Raw genomic sequence first — 17,144 nt, 5'->3', positions numbered from 1 at the left:
GGACAAAGATATTTAAGGGTACCAGCAAAAAAAAAAAAAAAAAAGAAAAAGAAAAATTATAAAATGATTCTCTGTGGATGGGGAGCTCTTTAATGAAGGATATAAAATCTATATTCAGCATTGCTGATCATCAGGGAAATGCAAATCAAAACTACAAGGAAATAATCATCTCATACCTGTCAAAATGACTAAAATCAAAAAAACAAAAGAAACAACAGGTGTTGGCAAGGATGTGGAGAAAAAGAACCCTTGGGTACTGTTGGTGGGAATGCAAACTGGTACAACCACTGTTGAATACAGTATGGAGGCTCCTCACAAAATATAAAATAGAACTGCTTTAGGATCCAATACTACTGGATGTTTACTCCAGAAATACAAAAACACTAACTCAGAGGAATACACGCACTCCTATATTTATTTACTGCAGCATATTTACAATAGCGAAACTCTGGAAGCTGCCCAAATGCTCACTAACAGATGAATAAAGGAGATGTGATATATGTATGTATAATGAAATTATATTCAGCCACTAAAAAGGAATGAAATCTTGCCACTTGGAATGATAGAGATGGAGCTAGAGAGTATGGTGCTAAGTGAAATAAGTCAGAGAAAGATAAATACCATATGATCTCACTTGTGTGAAATTTAAGAAACGAAACAAAACAAGCAAAGGGATGAAAAAAGAAAAAGAGGGAGAGATATACCAAGAAACAGACTCTTAGCTATAGAGAACAAACCAATAGTTACCGGACAGAAGGTGGGTACACTGATCATGTTGATAAAAAAGGATAAAAAAAAATTTAAATGATTCCCTATGGATGTGAAGCTCTGTAATGATGTAAAATCTAGACTTGGTCAACAAACTCAGAACATAAGGAGAAGTTAAAGCATTAGAGATAGTAACAAGGTTGGACAGAAAGTGTATGGGAAGTAAGGAAGCCAGAAGAAAAACACTGTGGTTAAAGGGGGTGTGCTTTTGGAGTTTAAAACTTCACAGGCGGGATCCCTGGGTGGCGCAGCGGTTTGGCACCTGCCTTTGGCCCGGGGCACGATCCTGGAGACCCGGGATCGAACCCCACGTCGGGCTCCCTGCATGGAGCCTGCTTCTCCCTCTGCCTGTGTCTCTGCCTCTGTCTCTCTCTCTGTGTGACTATCATGAATAAATAAATAAAATCTTTAAAAAAATAAAATAAAATAAAACTTCACAGGCATTTTTGAGTGATGACATAAATTAAGTGGTACATTGATGCAAGGATTTAATATTTGAATACTACCTATGTATCAGGTGTTATATACAAAGAAAAATAATCTTAATAACATTAGGTGGCTGGAGTATAGTTGAAGGCCAAAGTCATTGATTGTGAAACTCACAGAACAGGCTAGGGAATTTTTAAGGTCCAGTATGATTAATTTGAAAAGAAAGAATATGGTTAAAGTCATCAGTGAATATGGAGTAGTGGCCAAAGGTCATTGGATCATGTAAGGAAGCATGGAACAGAACTGTATAGAAGGTAGTATGAACCTCAGAGGAGGAGGCATTTATTATATTGCATTAGAATCAAAGCATAAATTAGGATCTCAATAAAAGTCACAGCCTGGAGGGACAACTGGGTGGCTCAGCGGTTGAGCGTGAGCCGTCGGCCCAGGGCATTATCCCAGTCCCAGGATCGAGTCCCATGTCAGGCTCCCTGCACGGAGCCTGCTTCTCCCTCTGCCTGTGTCTCTGCCTCTCTCTGTGTGTCTTTCACGAATAAATAAAATCTTAAAAAAAAAAAAAAAAAAGTCATAGCCTGGAAATAGTCAAGAATGCTAAGTAAGAGAGAGTCGATGTTGCCTCATAGGTCTATGATGGAACAGCATGGGGGAATGAGTTACTATCCATTCAGAGAATTATAGACAGAACAGTGTCCTTGGACTGCCACCCACAGTTATGCATTTTGGAAAGAGACTGAATTCTCTGGGTAGAATCCATTTGCTAAACGGGATCATAGAGCTTTGTTTTCCCAGATGAAGGGATGCTATAAAAATACTAGCCCAGCAAGATCCCATGGGACCTGCTTCTACATCAAGAGTGTGTCTTTTTCTCATTTCACATACTTAGCAGTTATATTTCATTAAGGCTTTGGCAGTCATCTGAATGTGAAGACAGATTTCAGTTAAGACTGATAAATTGAGGGAGTTCTTTAAGTAGATAACGAGTGTAGTAGAACCTAAGGATATGGCATTAAATTCAGAAAAGGCACCACATAAGGGAAGATCACTATTGGGTATGTAAGTAAGGAGAGAAAGCAGGAGAGTATAAAAAAGGCCAGTGTATATATCTTTAATTGTGGAACATTAATAGGAATCATATAAATTATTTTAAAAACCAGCCTTGACCATGGTATCTTAACATTTTAGAGTAAAAAACCTAATAGAGCATTAAAATTCTTTTATGTGTATTTTTTGTGTTTTGTGCAAATTAAAAATATTAAGTGACTTAATGTATTATTATTTATAAATCAATAAGATTACGGTAAAGAAATGGTGTCCCTGTAGTTTTACTTAAAGTATGTTATTTCTTGACATTGACATTTCAGGAAAAAAGTAAAAATAAAGAAACTGAACCAGAAACACAGAAAGAAAAAAATGTCCAAGAGCAAAATTCATCAGGTCCAAATGAAGAAAAATCCAAAGCTCACAAAAAATCAAACCCATATGGAGAGTGGCAAGAAATTAAACAACAAGTTGAGTCTCAGTAAGTACCTGAAACTTAATCCCACTGTTAATACAAATTGTATTTTCTGTCTCAGTACTTCCATACATTACAATAACTAATTTCAAGGATAAATTTCAACTAATTTCAGTAATGTGGCTCATTGATTTCTAGAGTGGTTTTATCTCTTCTAATTACGTATATTTTTAAATATTTTGAGGTGTAAACTAGTGCTTATTTTAAAAAGTAAGCTAACTTTGTAGGAGAGATGCTCACGTTATTTATTTATTAGTTATTTATTTAAATTCTGGTATAGTTAACATATAGTGATTCAACAATATATATTACTCCAACCTCTAATGATTTTTTTAATTCCTACCCACCTACCCAATTTATTTATTTTTTTCCACCTACCCAATTTATTTTGACCACACACTCACGCACTAACTCATACCGTGTACACATGTGCATTCTCACATTCACCATCATTGTTCTACTAGACAAATGTCCACATATTCAATAAAGGCTCTTAGGGTATGTCTAAAGACAAGGGAAAAAAGCTTTTATTTTGTTACTGTCTTAAAAATGGCTTACGACACTTCACCAAGGTTTTAAAGCCTGTATTCAAGAAACAGAACAATTTTATCAATTAAATAAGACCATGGTAAGAGATGTTACCTGGTTTATATTATTAACTTACATATTTAAATTAGGTAATTGTCTTGGGAGCATTTATACAATAAAAGGAAGATGTCAGTCGCAGGTCCACAAATTAGTGTTTCTTAAATGCTTAAATACATCTTCAGGTGGGTGGGGGGGGTAGGTACATGAGCTAGCAGTTTTTCTCCAAAAACATTAATGCTTTGAATAGGTAATATAAGATAACTACTCTATGGATACTTTTATAGTGAAATTACTTATTATTAAAACTGTACTTTAATGAAATCATATTTTGGGGGCACCTGAATGGCTGTCAGCTAACCATCTGCATTTGGCTAGGGTCATAATCCCGGGGTACTGGAATCAAGCCCCACTTCGGACTCCCTGCTCAGAGGTTGAGCCTCTGCCTTCGGCTCTGGTCATGGTCTGGGGGGGGGTGGGTTCCTGGGATTGAGCCCCTAGTGGGGAGCCCTGCATCAGGCTTCCTGCTCCTTGGGAAGCCTGTTTCTCCTTTTCCCTCTGTCTACAGTTCCCCCTGTTTGTGCTTTCTGTCTCTGTCAAATGAAAAAAATATAATCTTTAAAAAAGATTGTATTTTTTCATGTTAAAACTGTATTTTTTTTTTTAAGATAGAGTAATGTAAGTTTTGGCTATCTTTATACTGACAGTCCCCAACCTGTGATGGTTTGACAGGATTTTTTTGACTTTAAGATGATGCAAAAATGACATGCATTCAGTATAAACTGCACTTCAAATTTTGATCTTTTCCCCCTGCCTAGTGATATACTCCTATACAGTTCTACAGTTCTCTCTCTCTCTCTCTCTCTCTCTCTCTCTCTCTCTCGTATACGCCCACGCAGCCAAGCAATCATGAGGGTAAACAGCCAGTATACTTAAAACTATTCTGTTTTTCACTGTCAGTATGGTATTCAATAAATTACATGAAATACTCAATATTTTATATAAAATTGGCTTTGTATTGGATGATTTTGCCCAATTTAGGCTTAATGTATGTGTTCTCAGCTTATTTAAGGTAAGGCTAGGCTAAGCTATGATGTTAAGTAGATTAGGTGTACTAAATACATTTTCAACTTAAGATACTTTCAATATACAATGGGTTTACCAGGCTATAACCCTATCATAAGTGAGGGAATATCTATATGATGTTCTATTGAGAATTCTCCAAGGATAACATACTATAGTGTAGATTTAAACTGCCATCAAAATGTTACTATTATAATGATACTTTAGGTTGTATTTGATAGTTAATGTAATATTAGAAAAAACACATTTAATGCAGCATACTGCCAGGCATCATGATAAGCATACTGTGTATACTGAAATTGCAGAAATAATAGGCTGCATTACTTCAGCCCCTAAGTGATTTTTTAAGTAACTTACAATAGGAAGATGGTCCTACTATTCCAACATCTCCTATGCTTTAAAGTTAAGATTTCTTAAAATTCAAGTATTTTGTTTTCCATGTGATAAATACATTGTAAAACCATTCTTGTTAAAATTTTACCTAGTCAGCCAGTTTCACATGTGATGGATTATGTCTTACTTCCTAAGTAGATAAGTCTAATTTTTAAGAGGTTCCCCCTAAAAATAACCAATATATTCTTGTTCCAGAAAATTTTTGGAATTGAAGAAAAGCGTAAGAAAGTTACCAAGAGGGGGATCCCTGAGTGGCTCAGTGGTTTAGCCTCTGCCTATGTCTCTGCCTGTCTGTGTGTCTCTCGTGAATAAATAAAATCCTTAAAAAAAAAAAAAAAGAAAGAAAGAAAGAAAGAAAGTTACCAAGAGATAATAGTAACATTTTGAAGTATTTTCCCCAGTTTTTTTTTTTTGTTTTTTTTTTTTTAAGATTTTATTTATTCACAAGAGATGCAGAGAGAGAAGCAGGTTCCATGCAGGGAGCCCGATGTGAGACTCATTCCTGGGTCTCCAGAATCCTGCCCTGGGCCGAACGCAGGCGCTCAACTGCTGAGCCACCCAGGCGTCCTGTTTTCCCCAGTATTTATATTTTTCTCTATTTAGCATTATACAAATATTTTTGTACTTTGTTAAAATTCTAGAAATGTTATTTTTAATTGTTATATAATATTCAATCACTTAGATGTACTTTGATTTTACTCAGGCATTCCCTTTCTATTGGGTAGTTAGGTTATTTCTGCACTTCTTGGTTTTATAATATTTTGACTATATATGGATGTATCACTCTGTGCATATTTCTTACTATTTCTAGAAACAAAATATATGTTTAATGGTTATGAAGATGTTGAAAATCTTAATACACAGTGCCCAATTGTGTTCCAGAAAGAGCATACCAATCTATACTCCGTTAGCAGCTTCTGAAAGTTTCTGTCCCATTGGACCTTCTCAGCATTAATTATTCCTGAGCTTTTAAATATTTTTAAATAAAATATTTAAATTCAATTTAATTAACATATAGCATATTATTAGTTTCAGAAGTAGAACTTAGTAATTCATTAGTTGTATATAATTAAATATGTTCTAATTTAGCAAAAGATATTTTTGTTTTCTTTGATTTACTGGTATGAATTTTTTTCTTATATCTTATCAGTTTTGCATTTACTCTTTTGTAAACTGTCAATGGTTTTTGCACATTTTTCCATTGAATTATTAGTCTTTCCTTATTTCTATAAGCTCCTTTTGTAGTACAGATGCTAATCATTGATTAGTTGTAGTTATAGTGGATTTTCCACATTTGTAGTTTGATTTTTAACTATGCTTATAATGCTTTTTTGATGTACACAATTTTGTCAGGTTTAACTAGTCCAGCTTTTTTGTCTTTTGTGATCTATTATTTCATTTATATAATTTCCATCCAAAAGTCAAATATATACTTGTATTTCCTTCTGGTTTGTGTGCTCTTTCCTCTTTTCCACATAATGTTTAATCCATCCCTAATTATTTTAATGCATCATATGAGATGAGATTCTAATTTTTTATGCTACCTAGTTTAACCAGTTTTGCCAGTACTGTTCTGCCCCAGTTTTATGTACCATCTTTTCCCCTTTTTTAAGTAACACAGTTTTTAAATTTTTGTGTTTTACTTCTTGAGTTTGCCAGTTTGTTTCTGGCTATCTATTCTGTTCCATTAGCCTATCAGTTTTTTGTGACAGTACTGTAAAGATTTAATTAATTCTATACCTTTATATAATAATGTTCTGCTATCTGATGGTATATCATATTTTTTTTCCAAAATTTTTTTTCCAAAAAGACAAAAAAGCTTCCTGTTTTGTTATTCATTTTTTTCCCAGGTAAATTAAATCACTTTTCAGGTGTTCAACAACTATAATATAATTTTAGTCAAAATGATTGAAATTCTGCTTTAGTTGTTGAATTTGATAAAAATTGACATTTTCAGTATTTCCTATTTTCATCCAAAAAATGTCATATAGCTCTCTTTATTCAAAGTATGATTGTCTATACAACTTTTGTAGCTCCTCTCTGTCAGTCTCACACTTGCATTTCTTAAATGTAATCAGCTTAGTCTAGTTGGTTCACTTCTGTACCCCAAAATTGAAAACAGTGCCTGGGACATAAGTGCTTAGTAAAAGTTAATTATGTGAATTTTTACGTATTTTTCTTCTTTTAAATTGTGAATTCAGTCCGTGTTTTCTACTATTTCTTTAACCAGCAATTACAGTCTGAAAAAGTTTGAATCCAGTTGTATTGCTAAGTTATTGTATTTATAAGATTTTTTGAGTCTTGGATTTTTCATGCAGAGATGTGTCCGCAAATATTTTGTGATCTTTTTTTCTGCTGATTTTACTTCCTGTTTATTTCAGGTTCTATTTAGTCTAGTTAGATCTTCATACCCAGTAGTATAGTGATAAAAGTGGACATTAATGTTTTGCTTCTGATTTCAGTGCAAATGTCTCTAAAATTTATATTAAGGATTAGATTGACTATTGGCTTGAGATAGATAATCTTTATTATGTTGAGGAAGCATGCTTTATCTGTAGATTTTTCAAGGATCATTATCAAAAAGATTTTGGTAAATTCCAATAGTGATAGCTTTGATGTAGAAAACAGATTAGGAAATGGTGGTCTATAGTTTTGTTTTTATTTGTTAATGTGTGATATCTTTAGCAGATTTTGGTATCCAGCTTATGCTAAATAAAATGAATTAGGTAGTTTTCCGTTTCTTTTCATGCATTCCCCTCCCCCCCCACACACACACAGAGGAGCTTTCCAGTAACTTCTTTTTCCAGGAATTTTCCATTCTTTAATGTTCTAGAATACTTAATGGTTTCTCTGGGATTAAAAAGTTTTTTGGAGGGCAGGGATTAGAAAGTTCAAAAGAAAGTACTAGTACAATCTTCTGGTCCTGGAATTCTGGGCAAGTTAATTTTTGATAACTTTTTAGATTCATGCCTACTATCTATGTGACTGTGAGCAAATTGTCCAATCTTACCTGAGCCTCAATTTCTTCATCTGTAAAGTGGCATGATAAATAGTTCCAATTTCTGATTTATTGTGAGGAATAAATTAGAAAAGACACATTAACACAGCACCATGTATGCAGTTGCTATCTAGAACACCTAAGCACCCAGTAACTTACATGGTGCAGCTGTTATTCTTGGGTAGTGGAGGGGGTAGTAGCTTCAGCTATTTATTCTTGAGTGCTAGTCAGTTTGGGTAATTTATATTTTTCCCTAAAATCTTGTATTTCATTAAAGGCTTAAATTTTAAAACACATGGTAACACATTGAACTTTCTGTATAATTAAAGTTTTTCAGATATTAATGCCTCCTTTAAAAATTTTTTTTTGCAATGATGTTTGCTAAAGAACTTTTTTCTAGCTTTTTTTTTTTTTTAAAGGTTTTATTTATTTACTCATGAGAGACAGAGAGAGACAGATGCAGAGACACAGGCAGAGGGAGAAGCAGCCTCCATGCAGGGAGCCCGACATGGGACTCAATCCCGCGTCTCCAGGACCAGGCCCTGGACCAAAGGCGGCGCTAAACCACTGAACCACCAGGGCTGCCCCCTTTTTCTAGCTTTATTGAGATATAACTGATATATAACACTGTATAAGTTTAAGGTATACAGTTGTATTGATTTGATACACTATGTATTGTAAAATGATTACAATAGTATTAGCTAAGATCTCCATCATGTCATATAATTACCAGTTTTTTAATGGTGAGAAAATTTAAGATCTAATCACTTAACAATTTTAAAGTATATACAGTTCTGTTAACTATAATCACCATGGTATACATTAGATACCCAGAATTGTTCATCATCTCATTGGAAGTTTATACCCTTTGACCAATCTCCCCATTTCCCCAACCCCACCCTAATTACCACAAGTACTCAGTTTCTGTGACTTTGAATGTTTTAGACTTCACATAAAATTGAAACCATATTTGCCTTCTTTATCTAACTTACTTCAGTTGGCATAAGGGCCTCAAGGTCCAACCATGTTGTCACAAATGGTAGGTGACCTTCTTTATCATGGCTAAATAATATTCCACAGGTTTTGTTCACTATCCAAAAATAAAGCATTCCTGTGAAATCTTCTACAAGCCCAAATAGCATAAAGTGAAAAAGCAGTTACCGTTAATTTATATGAAAGATTTTGGTATCCAACTTATGCTAAATAAAATGAATTAGATAGTTCTGTTTCTTTTTATGCATCCTCCCCCCCCCCCCCCCAACACACACACACACACACAGGAGCTTTCCAGTAACTTCTTTTTCCAGGAATTTTCCATTCTTTATGGAAATGGAAAATTTCCATTGGGTCTTTATAATCCAAGACCCAATCAGTGACCTCTTCTAGGCTTTTCTGATACCTTAGAACACACAGGTCTTGCTAAGAGGGATGCACAAAATAAATCGAGGTTAAAGCACAAATGCTCACAAGCATAGTTCACAACTATGGCAGGCAGCTTGATGATGAGATGCCAAGTATAGTTCTCAGGGGAGCTTGGCAGTGCCACTCTTGCTGCTTGGGTTGCATGTTGCCTCTATGAGGGCTTACTGTGAAATAAATGCTGAATACTATTTTTGCTTTTTGCCTTTTCTTGTAAAAGCAAAAATCCTTCAGATTTATTTTGGTTAACAAAAACAAGTACTAATGTAGATCTTTCATTTAAGCGAAGTATCATAATGTGAAATTTCAAAAAGCATATTTAGGCATATGTATGAAACATCTTCATCAATTCATATTTGGACAATTAGGTTGTTCTGTATCTTGGCTATTAGGAATAATGCTGCAATGATTGTGAGAATGCAGGTATCCCTTTAAGATCCTGTTTTCATATCATTTGGATATATACCCAGAAATGGAATGTTTTGATTACTGTAGTTTTATACTTTAGTATGAAATCAGTAAATGAGATACTTCCAGCTTTATTCTTCCTTTTCAGGATTGCTTTGGCTATTCAGGGTCTTTTGTGGCTCCATACAAATTAAGCATTTTTTTTTCTATTTCTTTGAAAAATGCCATTGGGATTGTAATAGGATAGCCAATGAATCTATAAATGGTTTTGAGCAGTACGGACATTTTCGTCATCTGATCCACAAACGTGATATCTTTCCATTTGTGTCTTCAGTTTCTTTTATCAATGTACTTTTCAGTGTATAGATCTTTTACCTCCTCAGTTAAATTTATCACCAAGTATTATTTATGAAGCCATTGTAAATGGAATTTTTTAAGATGTTTTATTGCTAATGTATACAAACAACTGATTTCAGAGTGTTGGTTTTGTATCATTCAGCTTTACTGAATTCATTGATAAGTCCTAACAGTTTTTTGGTAGAGTATTTGGGATTTTTTATGTCTTAAGATCTTATCATCTGCAAACAGAAAATTGTACTTTTTCTCTTCTAGTTTGGATGCCTTTTATTAATGTATTTCTTCTTGCTTGATTGCTCTGGCTAGGACTTCTTATACTGTGTTGAATAGGAGTGATAAGAGTGGGTATCCTTGTCTTGTTCTTGATCTTAGAGAAAAGGCTTTCAGTCTTTCACCATTTAGTATGATGTTGGCTCTGAATTTGTCATATATGCCTTTTGATTTTGAAATACATTTATATTCAGTTAATTGAATGTTTTTATCACAAAAAGATGTATTTTATCCTGCCTTTTGAAATGATCATACGATTTTTGTCTTTCACTCTGTTAACATGGTGTATCATAATTAATTTGGATATTGAACCATCCTTGCCCTTGTATCCTAGGGATAAGTCCCACTTGGTCATGGTATATGAATCTTTTCACATACTGTTGAATTCAGTTTGCACATACATTGTTGAAAATTTTTGCATGTATATTCATCCAGGGATATTGGTCTGTAATTTTCTTATAGTGTCCTGCTCTGGCACTGTACCTTGGTATCAGGGTAATGCATGCCTTCTGTAATGAGTTTGGGAATGTTCCCTTCTCTTCAATATTTTGGAAGCCTTTGAGGGGGATGGATGTTAATTATTCTTTAAATGTTTGGTAGAATTCACCACTGAATCTGGTCTTGGGCTCTTTCTGTCAGCGAGTTTTTGATTACTGGTTTAATATCCTTACTTATTGGTCTGTTTAGATTTTGAATCATGATGAAATTGGTAGGTTTTCAATTAGCAATAATCGCGCCTTGGATAAACCTCATTGGCTACAATACTGCCACTGCGCAAAGCTTAAAATTGGTGGGTGATATGTTTCTAGAAATGTATCCATTTTTTCTAGGTAGGTATACAATTGTTCATAGTCTCTTATGATCATCTGTAGTTCTGTAGTGTCAGTTGTAATGTCTCCTCTTTCATTTCTGGTTTATGGGAGTCTTCTCTCTTTTTTAGTCTAGCCAAAGGTTAATTCTTTTCAATGAACTATCTCTTAGGTTTCTTAATCTTTTGTATTCTTCTGGTCTCTATTTCTTCTGTGATCTCTGTTATTTCCTTCTTTTCACTAACTTTGGACTTTCTTTTTCTAGTTCCTTGAATGTAAAGTTAAGTTGAGATATTTCTTTTTTCTTACTGTAGGCCTTTACTGTATAAACTTCCCTGTTAGATCTACTTTTGCAGCATCCTGTAGGTTTTGATATACTGAGTTTCCATTTTTGTTTCAGCATTTTTTTTAATTTCCCTTTTCTTCTTTGACATGTTAGCTGTTACAGAGTTTATTTCCACATTTGTGAATTTTCTAGCTTTCCTGCTGTCAATTTCTAGTTTCTTACTATTTGGTCAGAGAAGACACTTCATGACTTCAGTCTTCTTAAATTTCCTAAGATTTGTTTATGACCTATCATATGATCTGTCTTATAAAATGTTCCGTGTTTGAGAAGAATGTGTTCTGCTACTGTTGTATAGAATATTCTATATATGATGCTAGATCCTTTTGGTCTATAAAGTATGCTTTAATGTTTCCTTGCTGATTTTCTATCTCCATGATCTATCCATTGCTGTAAGTATTATATTGTACTACTCTATTATACTGTCTTGGAGTTGATTTTTCCCTTCAGATCTATTAGTATTTGCTTGATTTATTTAGGTGCTCCAGTTTGGGGTATATACATATTTACAACTGTTATATCTTCTTGATTATGACTTTTTCATTATATAATTACTTTTTTCTTGTCTCTTCTTTATTCATTTTTTGGCTTACAGACTATTTTGTCTGATATAACTACAGTTATCCTTCCTTTCTTTGGTTTCCACTCTCATGGAGTATATTTTTTTCTATCCCTTCATGTTGATCCTGTGTGTGTCCTTAAATCAGATGCAGATCCCTTATAGGCAGCATATGGTTGGTTCTTGCTTTTTGTTTTGTTGTTTGTTTCTTTAATGATTTTATTTATTTTTTCATGAGAGATGCACAGAGAGAGGCAGAGACACAGGCAGAGGGAGAAGCAGGCTCCATGCAGGGAGCCCAATGTGGGACTTGATCCCGGGACTCCTGGATCATGCCCTGAGCCAAAGGCAGACACTCAACCGCTGAGCCACCCAGGCATCTGATTGTTGTTTGTTTTTTAATCCATCTAAGCATTCTGTGTCATTTGATTGGAGAATTCAAAATATAATTGTTTTTTTGGCTATTTTATTATTCACTTTTTCCTTTTGTTTTTCCTCTCTTGCTGCTTTCCTTTGTGAATTGTTGGTTTTCCATCGTAATATGCTTTGATTCCCTTCTCTTTATCTTTTGTGAATCTACTTTAAGTTTTGGCTTTGTGATTACCAGGATGCTTATATAAAAGATTTTATACATACTGTAGTCTATACTTCACTCACATACAAGAAGTATCCTTTTATTCACCCCTCCTTTTATGGTTTTTGATGTCCTGATTTACATTTTTATGTATTGTGTATCCATTAACAAATTGTTTTCACGATAGCTGTTTTTTAATACATTTGCTTCCTAACCCTTATACTAGAGTTAAGTTTAACACAGCACCATATTATGGTATTAGAGTATTCTAAATGTAACTGTATGCTTACCTTTACCATTGTCTTATATATTTTCATATATTTTCACGTTAATAATTAACAACCTTTCGTTTCAGCTTAACTACTTACAGCATTTCTTGTAAGGCAATTTAATGGTGATAAATATTCTAAGCTTTTTATTATTATTATTAAGAAAAGTATTTATCTCACCTTCATTTCTGAAGGAGAGTTTAGTTGTGTAAAGTATTCTTGTTTTCTAATTTCTTTCTTTCAGCACTTTGAATATATCATTTCTTTCTCTCCTGGCTTACAAAGTTTCTGCTGAGATCTGATAGCCTTATGGAATTCCCTTGTATGAGAGAAATTATTTTTCTCTTGCTGTTTTTAAAATTCTCTCTTCATTTTTGAGTTTACACTGTTCTCTTAAAATATGTCTTGGAGAAGATCTTTTTGGATTGAAATTTTTAGTTGACCTGTTAGCTTCAACTTGGATGTACAGATCTTTCACTACATTTGGAAAGTTTTCACCCATAATTTCTGCATATGTTTATTACTAATAATATCCCTTCACTTTTTAAAAATCCCAGTGTAAAAAATAAATAAATAATAAAAATAAAAAAATAAAAATCCCAGTGTAGTTACATAAATTGTTACATTAGTTTCAGGTTTACAATATGGTGATTCAGTAATTCTGTACATTACTCAATGCTCTTCATGGTAAGTGTGTACTTAATCCCCTTTACCTATTTCACCCATCCCCTCACCCATCTTCCCTCTGGTAGCCATCAATTTGTTCTCTATAGAGTCTGTTTTTTGCTTGGTCTCTTATTCTTTGTTCATTTGCTTTGTTTCTTAAAATCCACTTGTGAGTGAAATCATAGGTATTTGTCTTTCTCTGACTGATGTAATTCATAATTTTTTTCTCCCCCTCACATTGAAGATATATGCTGTCACACTTTACACTTTTATTTTGTAAATTCCTTGCCTGCTTTATATAGACATACTTAATTTTACTGCATTTCATGCATTCTGCTTTTCTCCTACTTATGGTCTTTCTTTTCCTTTTTCTTGTTTTTTTTTTTTTTTTTTTTAAGATTTTATTTATTTATTCAGGGCAGCCCCGGTGGCTTACCAGTTTAATGCCGCCGTCAGCCTGGGGTGTGATTCTAGAGACCCAGGATCGAGTCCCACATCGAGCTCCCTGCATGGAGCCTGCCTCTCCCTCTGCCTGTGTCTCTGCCTCTCTCTCTCTCTGTGTCTCACATGAATAAGTAAAATCTTAAAAAAAGATTTTATTTATTCATGAGCGAGAAACAGGCAGAGGGAGGGAGATGTAGGCTCCCTGCAAGGAGCTCGATATGGGACTCAGTCCCAGCTCTCAGGATCAGGACCTGAGCCAAAGGCAGATACTCAATCACTGAGGCACCCAGGTGTCCCTGTGGTCTTTGTTTCCACTCAAAAAGTCCCCTTAACATTTTTTTAAGTAGTCCCTACATCTAATGTGAGGCTTGAATTCATGATCCCAAAATCAAGATTCCATGCTTTGCCAACTGAGCCAGCCAGGCACATGCCCCTCCTCCCTTAACCTTTCTTGTAGGGATAGTTCAATGGTGATGAATTCCTTTTTAACTTGTTTGTCTGGGAAGCTCTTTATTCTAAAAGGTAGCCTTTCTGAGAGTTTTGATTGCAGAATTTTTTCTTTCAGCACTTTGAATATATGGTGCCACTGCTTTCTGGCCTGCAGAGTTTCTGTGGTAAAATCCACTGATAGCCTTATAGGATTCTCCTTTTATGTAGCTGTTCTTTTCTCTTGCAACTTTCAAAATTCTACTTTTTGCCATTTTAATTACCGTGTCTTGGTGTGGACCTCCTTGGGTTGATTTTGTTGGGGGCTCTTTACATCTCTTGGATCTGGATTTCTCTTTGCTTTCCCAGATTCAGGAAGTTATCAGCTATTATTTCTTTAAATAAATTTTCTGCCTCTTTCTCTCTCCTCTCCTTCTGAGGTCCCTATAATGTGAATGTTATTATGCTGATGGTGTCGCCAAGTTCCCTAAGTCTATTTACATTTCTTTCTCTCTCTCTCTCCCTCTCCCTCCCTCCTTCCTGTTCAGCTTGATTGCTTTTCATTATCAGTTCTTCAGGACGGTGATCCTTTCATCTGCTTCTTCTAGTCTACTATTTACTCCAATTAGTGTATTTTTAGTTTCATTTATTGAGTTCTTCATTTTTGTTTGGTTCTTTTTTGTGTTTTTGGTCTCTTTGTTGAGGGTCTCACTGAGGTCCTCCACTCTTTTCTCAAGTTCCGTGGATATCTTTATGATGGCTTTAAGTTTTCTGTCAGGTATGTTATCTGTTTTGTTTGGCTCTCTTGCTGTGATTTTGTCCCGTTCTTTCATTTGGGACATAATCATCTCATTTGCTCTAACTCTGTGTCTGTTTGTTTTTTTTCTCCCCTCCATGTTTGTTTCTGTGTGTTAGGAAAGTCAGGTACATCTCCTCTTGAAACTAGTGGACTTATAAAGAAGTTCTGTAGTGCCCTGCTATGCAGTGTCCACCTCTTCACCTGGCATTTCAGGGTTGTCTCTTATGTGTTTTGTGTGCATCCTATCAATGTGGCTAAGCAATGTTTGCCTTCAGACCAGTCGTCTACAATGACTCCCTTTGCGTTTTGGGGGAGGGTTTTGTTCATGTGTTAATAATGGACCAGTCTGGGGTCTCTTTGGGCTTGATATGAGTCAGACCAGGTGTTTGCCAGAGATGCAGTAGCAGCAAAACGTACTTTCTCTGTTTTATCACCTGAGAAGCTTTCATTGATGAATAGGGCCTGTAGTCAGACCCAGTGTCTGCCCCAGTACACTGCTGGGCCTGCAGTAGGACTGGTGTGTCTGATTATCTTCCCCTCACTCCAGGACAGAAGTCACCTCATGAGTGGTACTGGTCCCTCTTAGGCTGCTTGCACACTGCCAGGCTAATGGCATCATTTCAGATTGGTTCTGGCCAAGGGCATATTGGAGGGGCCTCAGTGTTCAAGAGAATAAAGGGGCAGGGGTATGATGTTAGCAAGATTTGTGTAGGTCTGTTGTGAGAAGGGACATGGAGTCACTTTAGAAAACTACCACAGGGCTGGAAGAGATCAGTCCTTAGGAGAAAGGTGGTGGGGCACAGTGCCAGCTAGGTCTGCACTACTCTAACCTGCCGGGTGGAAGGGGACAGTTCTACAAAAAGCTAATGGAAAGTATTAGCACTGTACTGATTCCCACAAGTGTCCATGTGTCTAGGTTAGGGGCCTTAGGAGAGGTAAAGTCACTTGCCACCACGTTTGTTTCTGGAAAAGTCTCCTAAAGATTCCTGCCCCTCCACCATGTACTCGGAGATTAGTAAATATATCTTTCCTCTATCCGCTAGGCATTTTTCTAGCTGCTGCTTCTGTCCTTTTTCTCTGCGCAGGGCTGTTTGTTGTGCTGTCTCTTTAAGGGTAGGGACTCAGTTTCCTATTGACCTCTAGCCTTCCCACAGCCAAGCCCCCTGATTTTTTTTTAAAGTTCCAGATGTTAATCCCACTGACCTAAAAACTTGCATAATTAGGCCCCTCTGGTTTTCAAGTGAAAGTGTTAACAGGGATTCATCTTCCCAGTGCAGGTTCCCTGGGCCTGGAGTGAGTGAGTGTCTCTCTCCCTTCTCTGCGCCCACAGTATCCCTCCCTTCCACAGAGTTTTGTGCCTCTGACTGAATCCCCACCCTTCCTACCCTCTTTGATGTGGCCTCTTCTCTACATTTACCTGTGGACAGTCTGTTCTTCCAGTCTTTGGGTTGTTTTCTGGGTAATTTACACTGATATGGGTATTATCTAGTATGCATGGAATAAGATGAGCTTAGGATCCTCCCATTCTACCATTTTCCTGGAAGTCAAGCCATTCTTTCTTTAAATAAGCTTTCCACTCCTTTCTCCCTCCCTTTTCCTTCTAAGACTATAATGATGCATACGTTGCTTTGGACAAATCTTAGTTCTCAATTATTTTGGCCAGTTACTGAAAGTTTACTGTATTTCTTTGGGGAGACATTGTTCCTGATTCTTGGTGATCCCTGTAGACCTTCTGAACTGACTTTGGGAAGGGAAGACTTATCTGTGGGTGGAGGAACAACAGAACATACTGGGATTCCATGTCTAATGGAACAGGGCACCAAACTCGGGCATGTAGCAACACTGGGTCCTGGGAGCATATTTTCTCTTTGGCTCAGGGTTTTAGGATCCAACAACTGTGCACTTCTTTGAAGCATCGTGGGTATTTCACAGTGGCTATAAGGGCTGTTGGGCTCTTCAGCAGTGCTTCTAAGTTTAGCAGATAGGGACTAGGGTAGACAGTGGTGGTAGC

At 35.8% G+C, this 17,144-nt stretch overlaps 1 protein-coding gene and 1 pseudogene across 1 annotated transcript in view; one reads left to right on the top strand and one right to left on the bottom strand.

The window, feature by feature from the left end:
- WBP4 (WW domain binding protein 4) overlaps window positions 1-17,144 on the top strand; it is a 60,741-nt gene that overhangs the window by 19,911 nt on the left and 23,686 nt on the right. The window contains exon 9 of the mRNA XM_038569666.1: window positions 2,580-2,737. Coding sequence (XP_038425594.1) covers window positions 2,580-2,737 — 158 coding nt within the window. The remainder of the gene's footprint in view (window positions 1-2,579; window positions 2,738-17,144) is intronic.
- On the bottom strand, window positions 10,923-11,026 carry LOC119865262 (annotated as a pseudogene).

The sequence above is a fragment of the Canis lupus genome, chromosome 22 (assembly GCF_011100685.1).
Source record: "Canis lupus familiaris isolate Mischka breed German Shepherd chromosome 22, alternate assembly UU_Cfam_GSD_1.0, whole genome shotgun sequence".
NCBI lineage: Eukaryota > Metazoa > Chordata > Mammalia > Carnivora > Canidae > Canis > Canis lupus.
The sequence above is the reverse complement of the archived record's forward strand: the minus strand, read 5'-3'. Positions and strand labels throughout refer to the sequence as shown.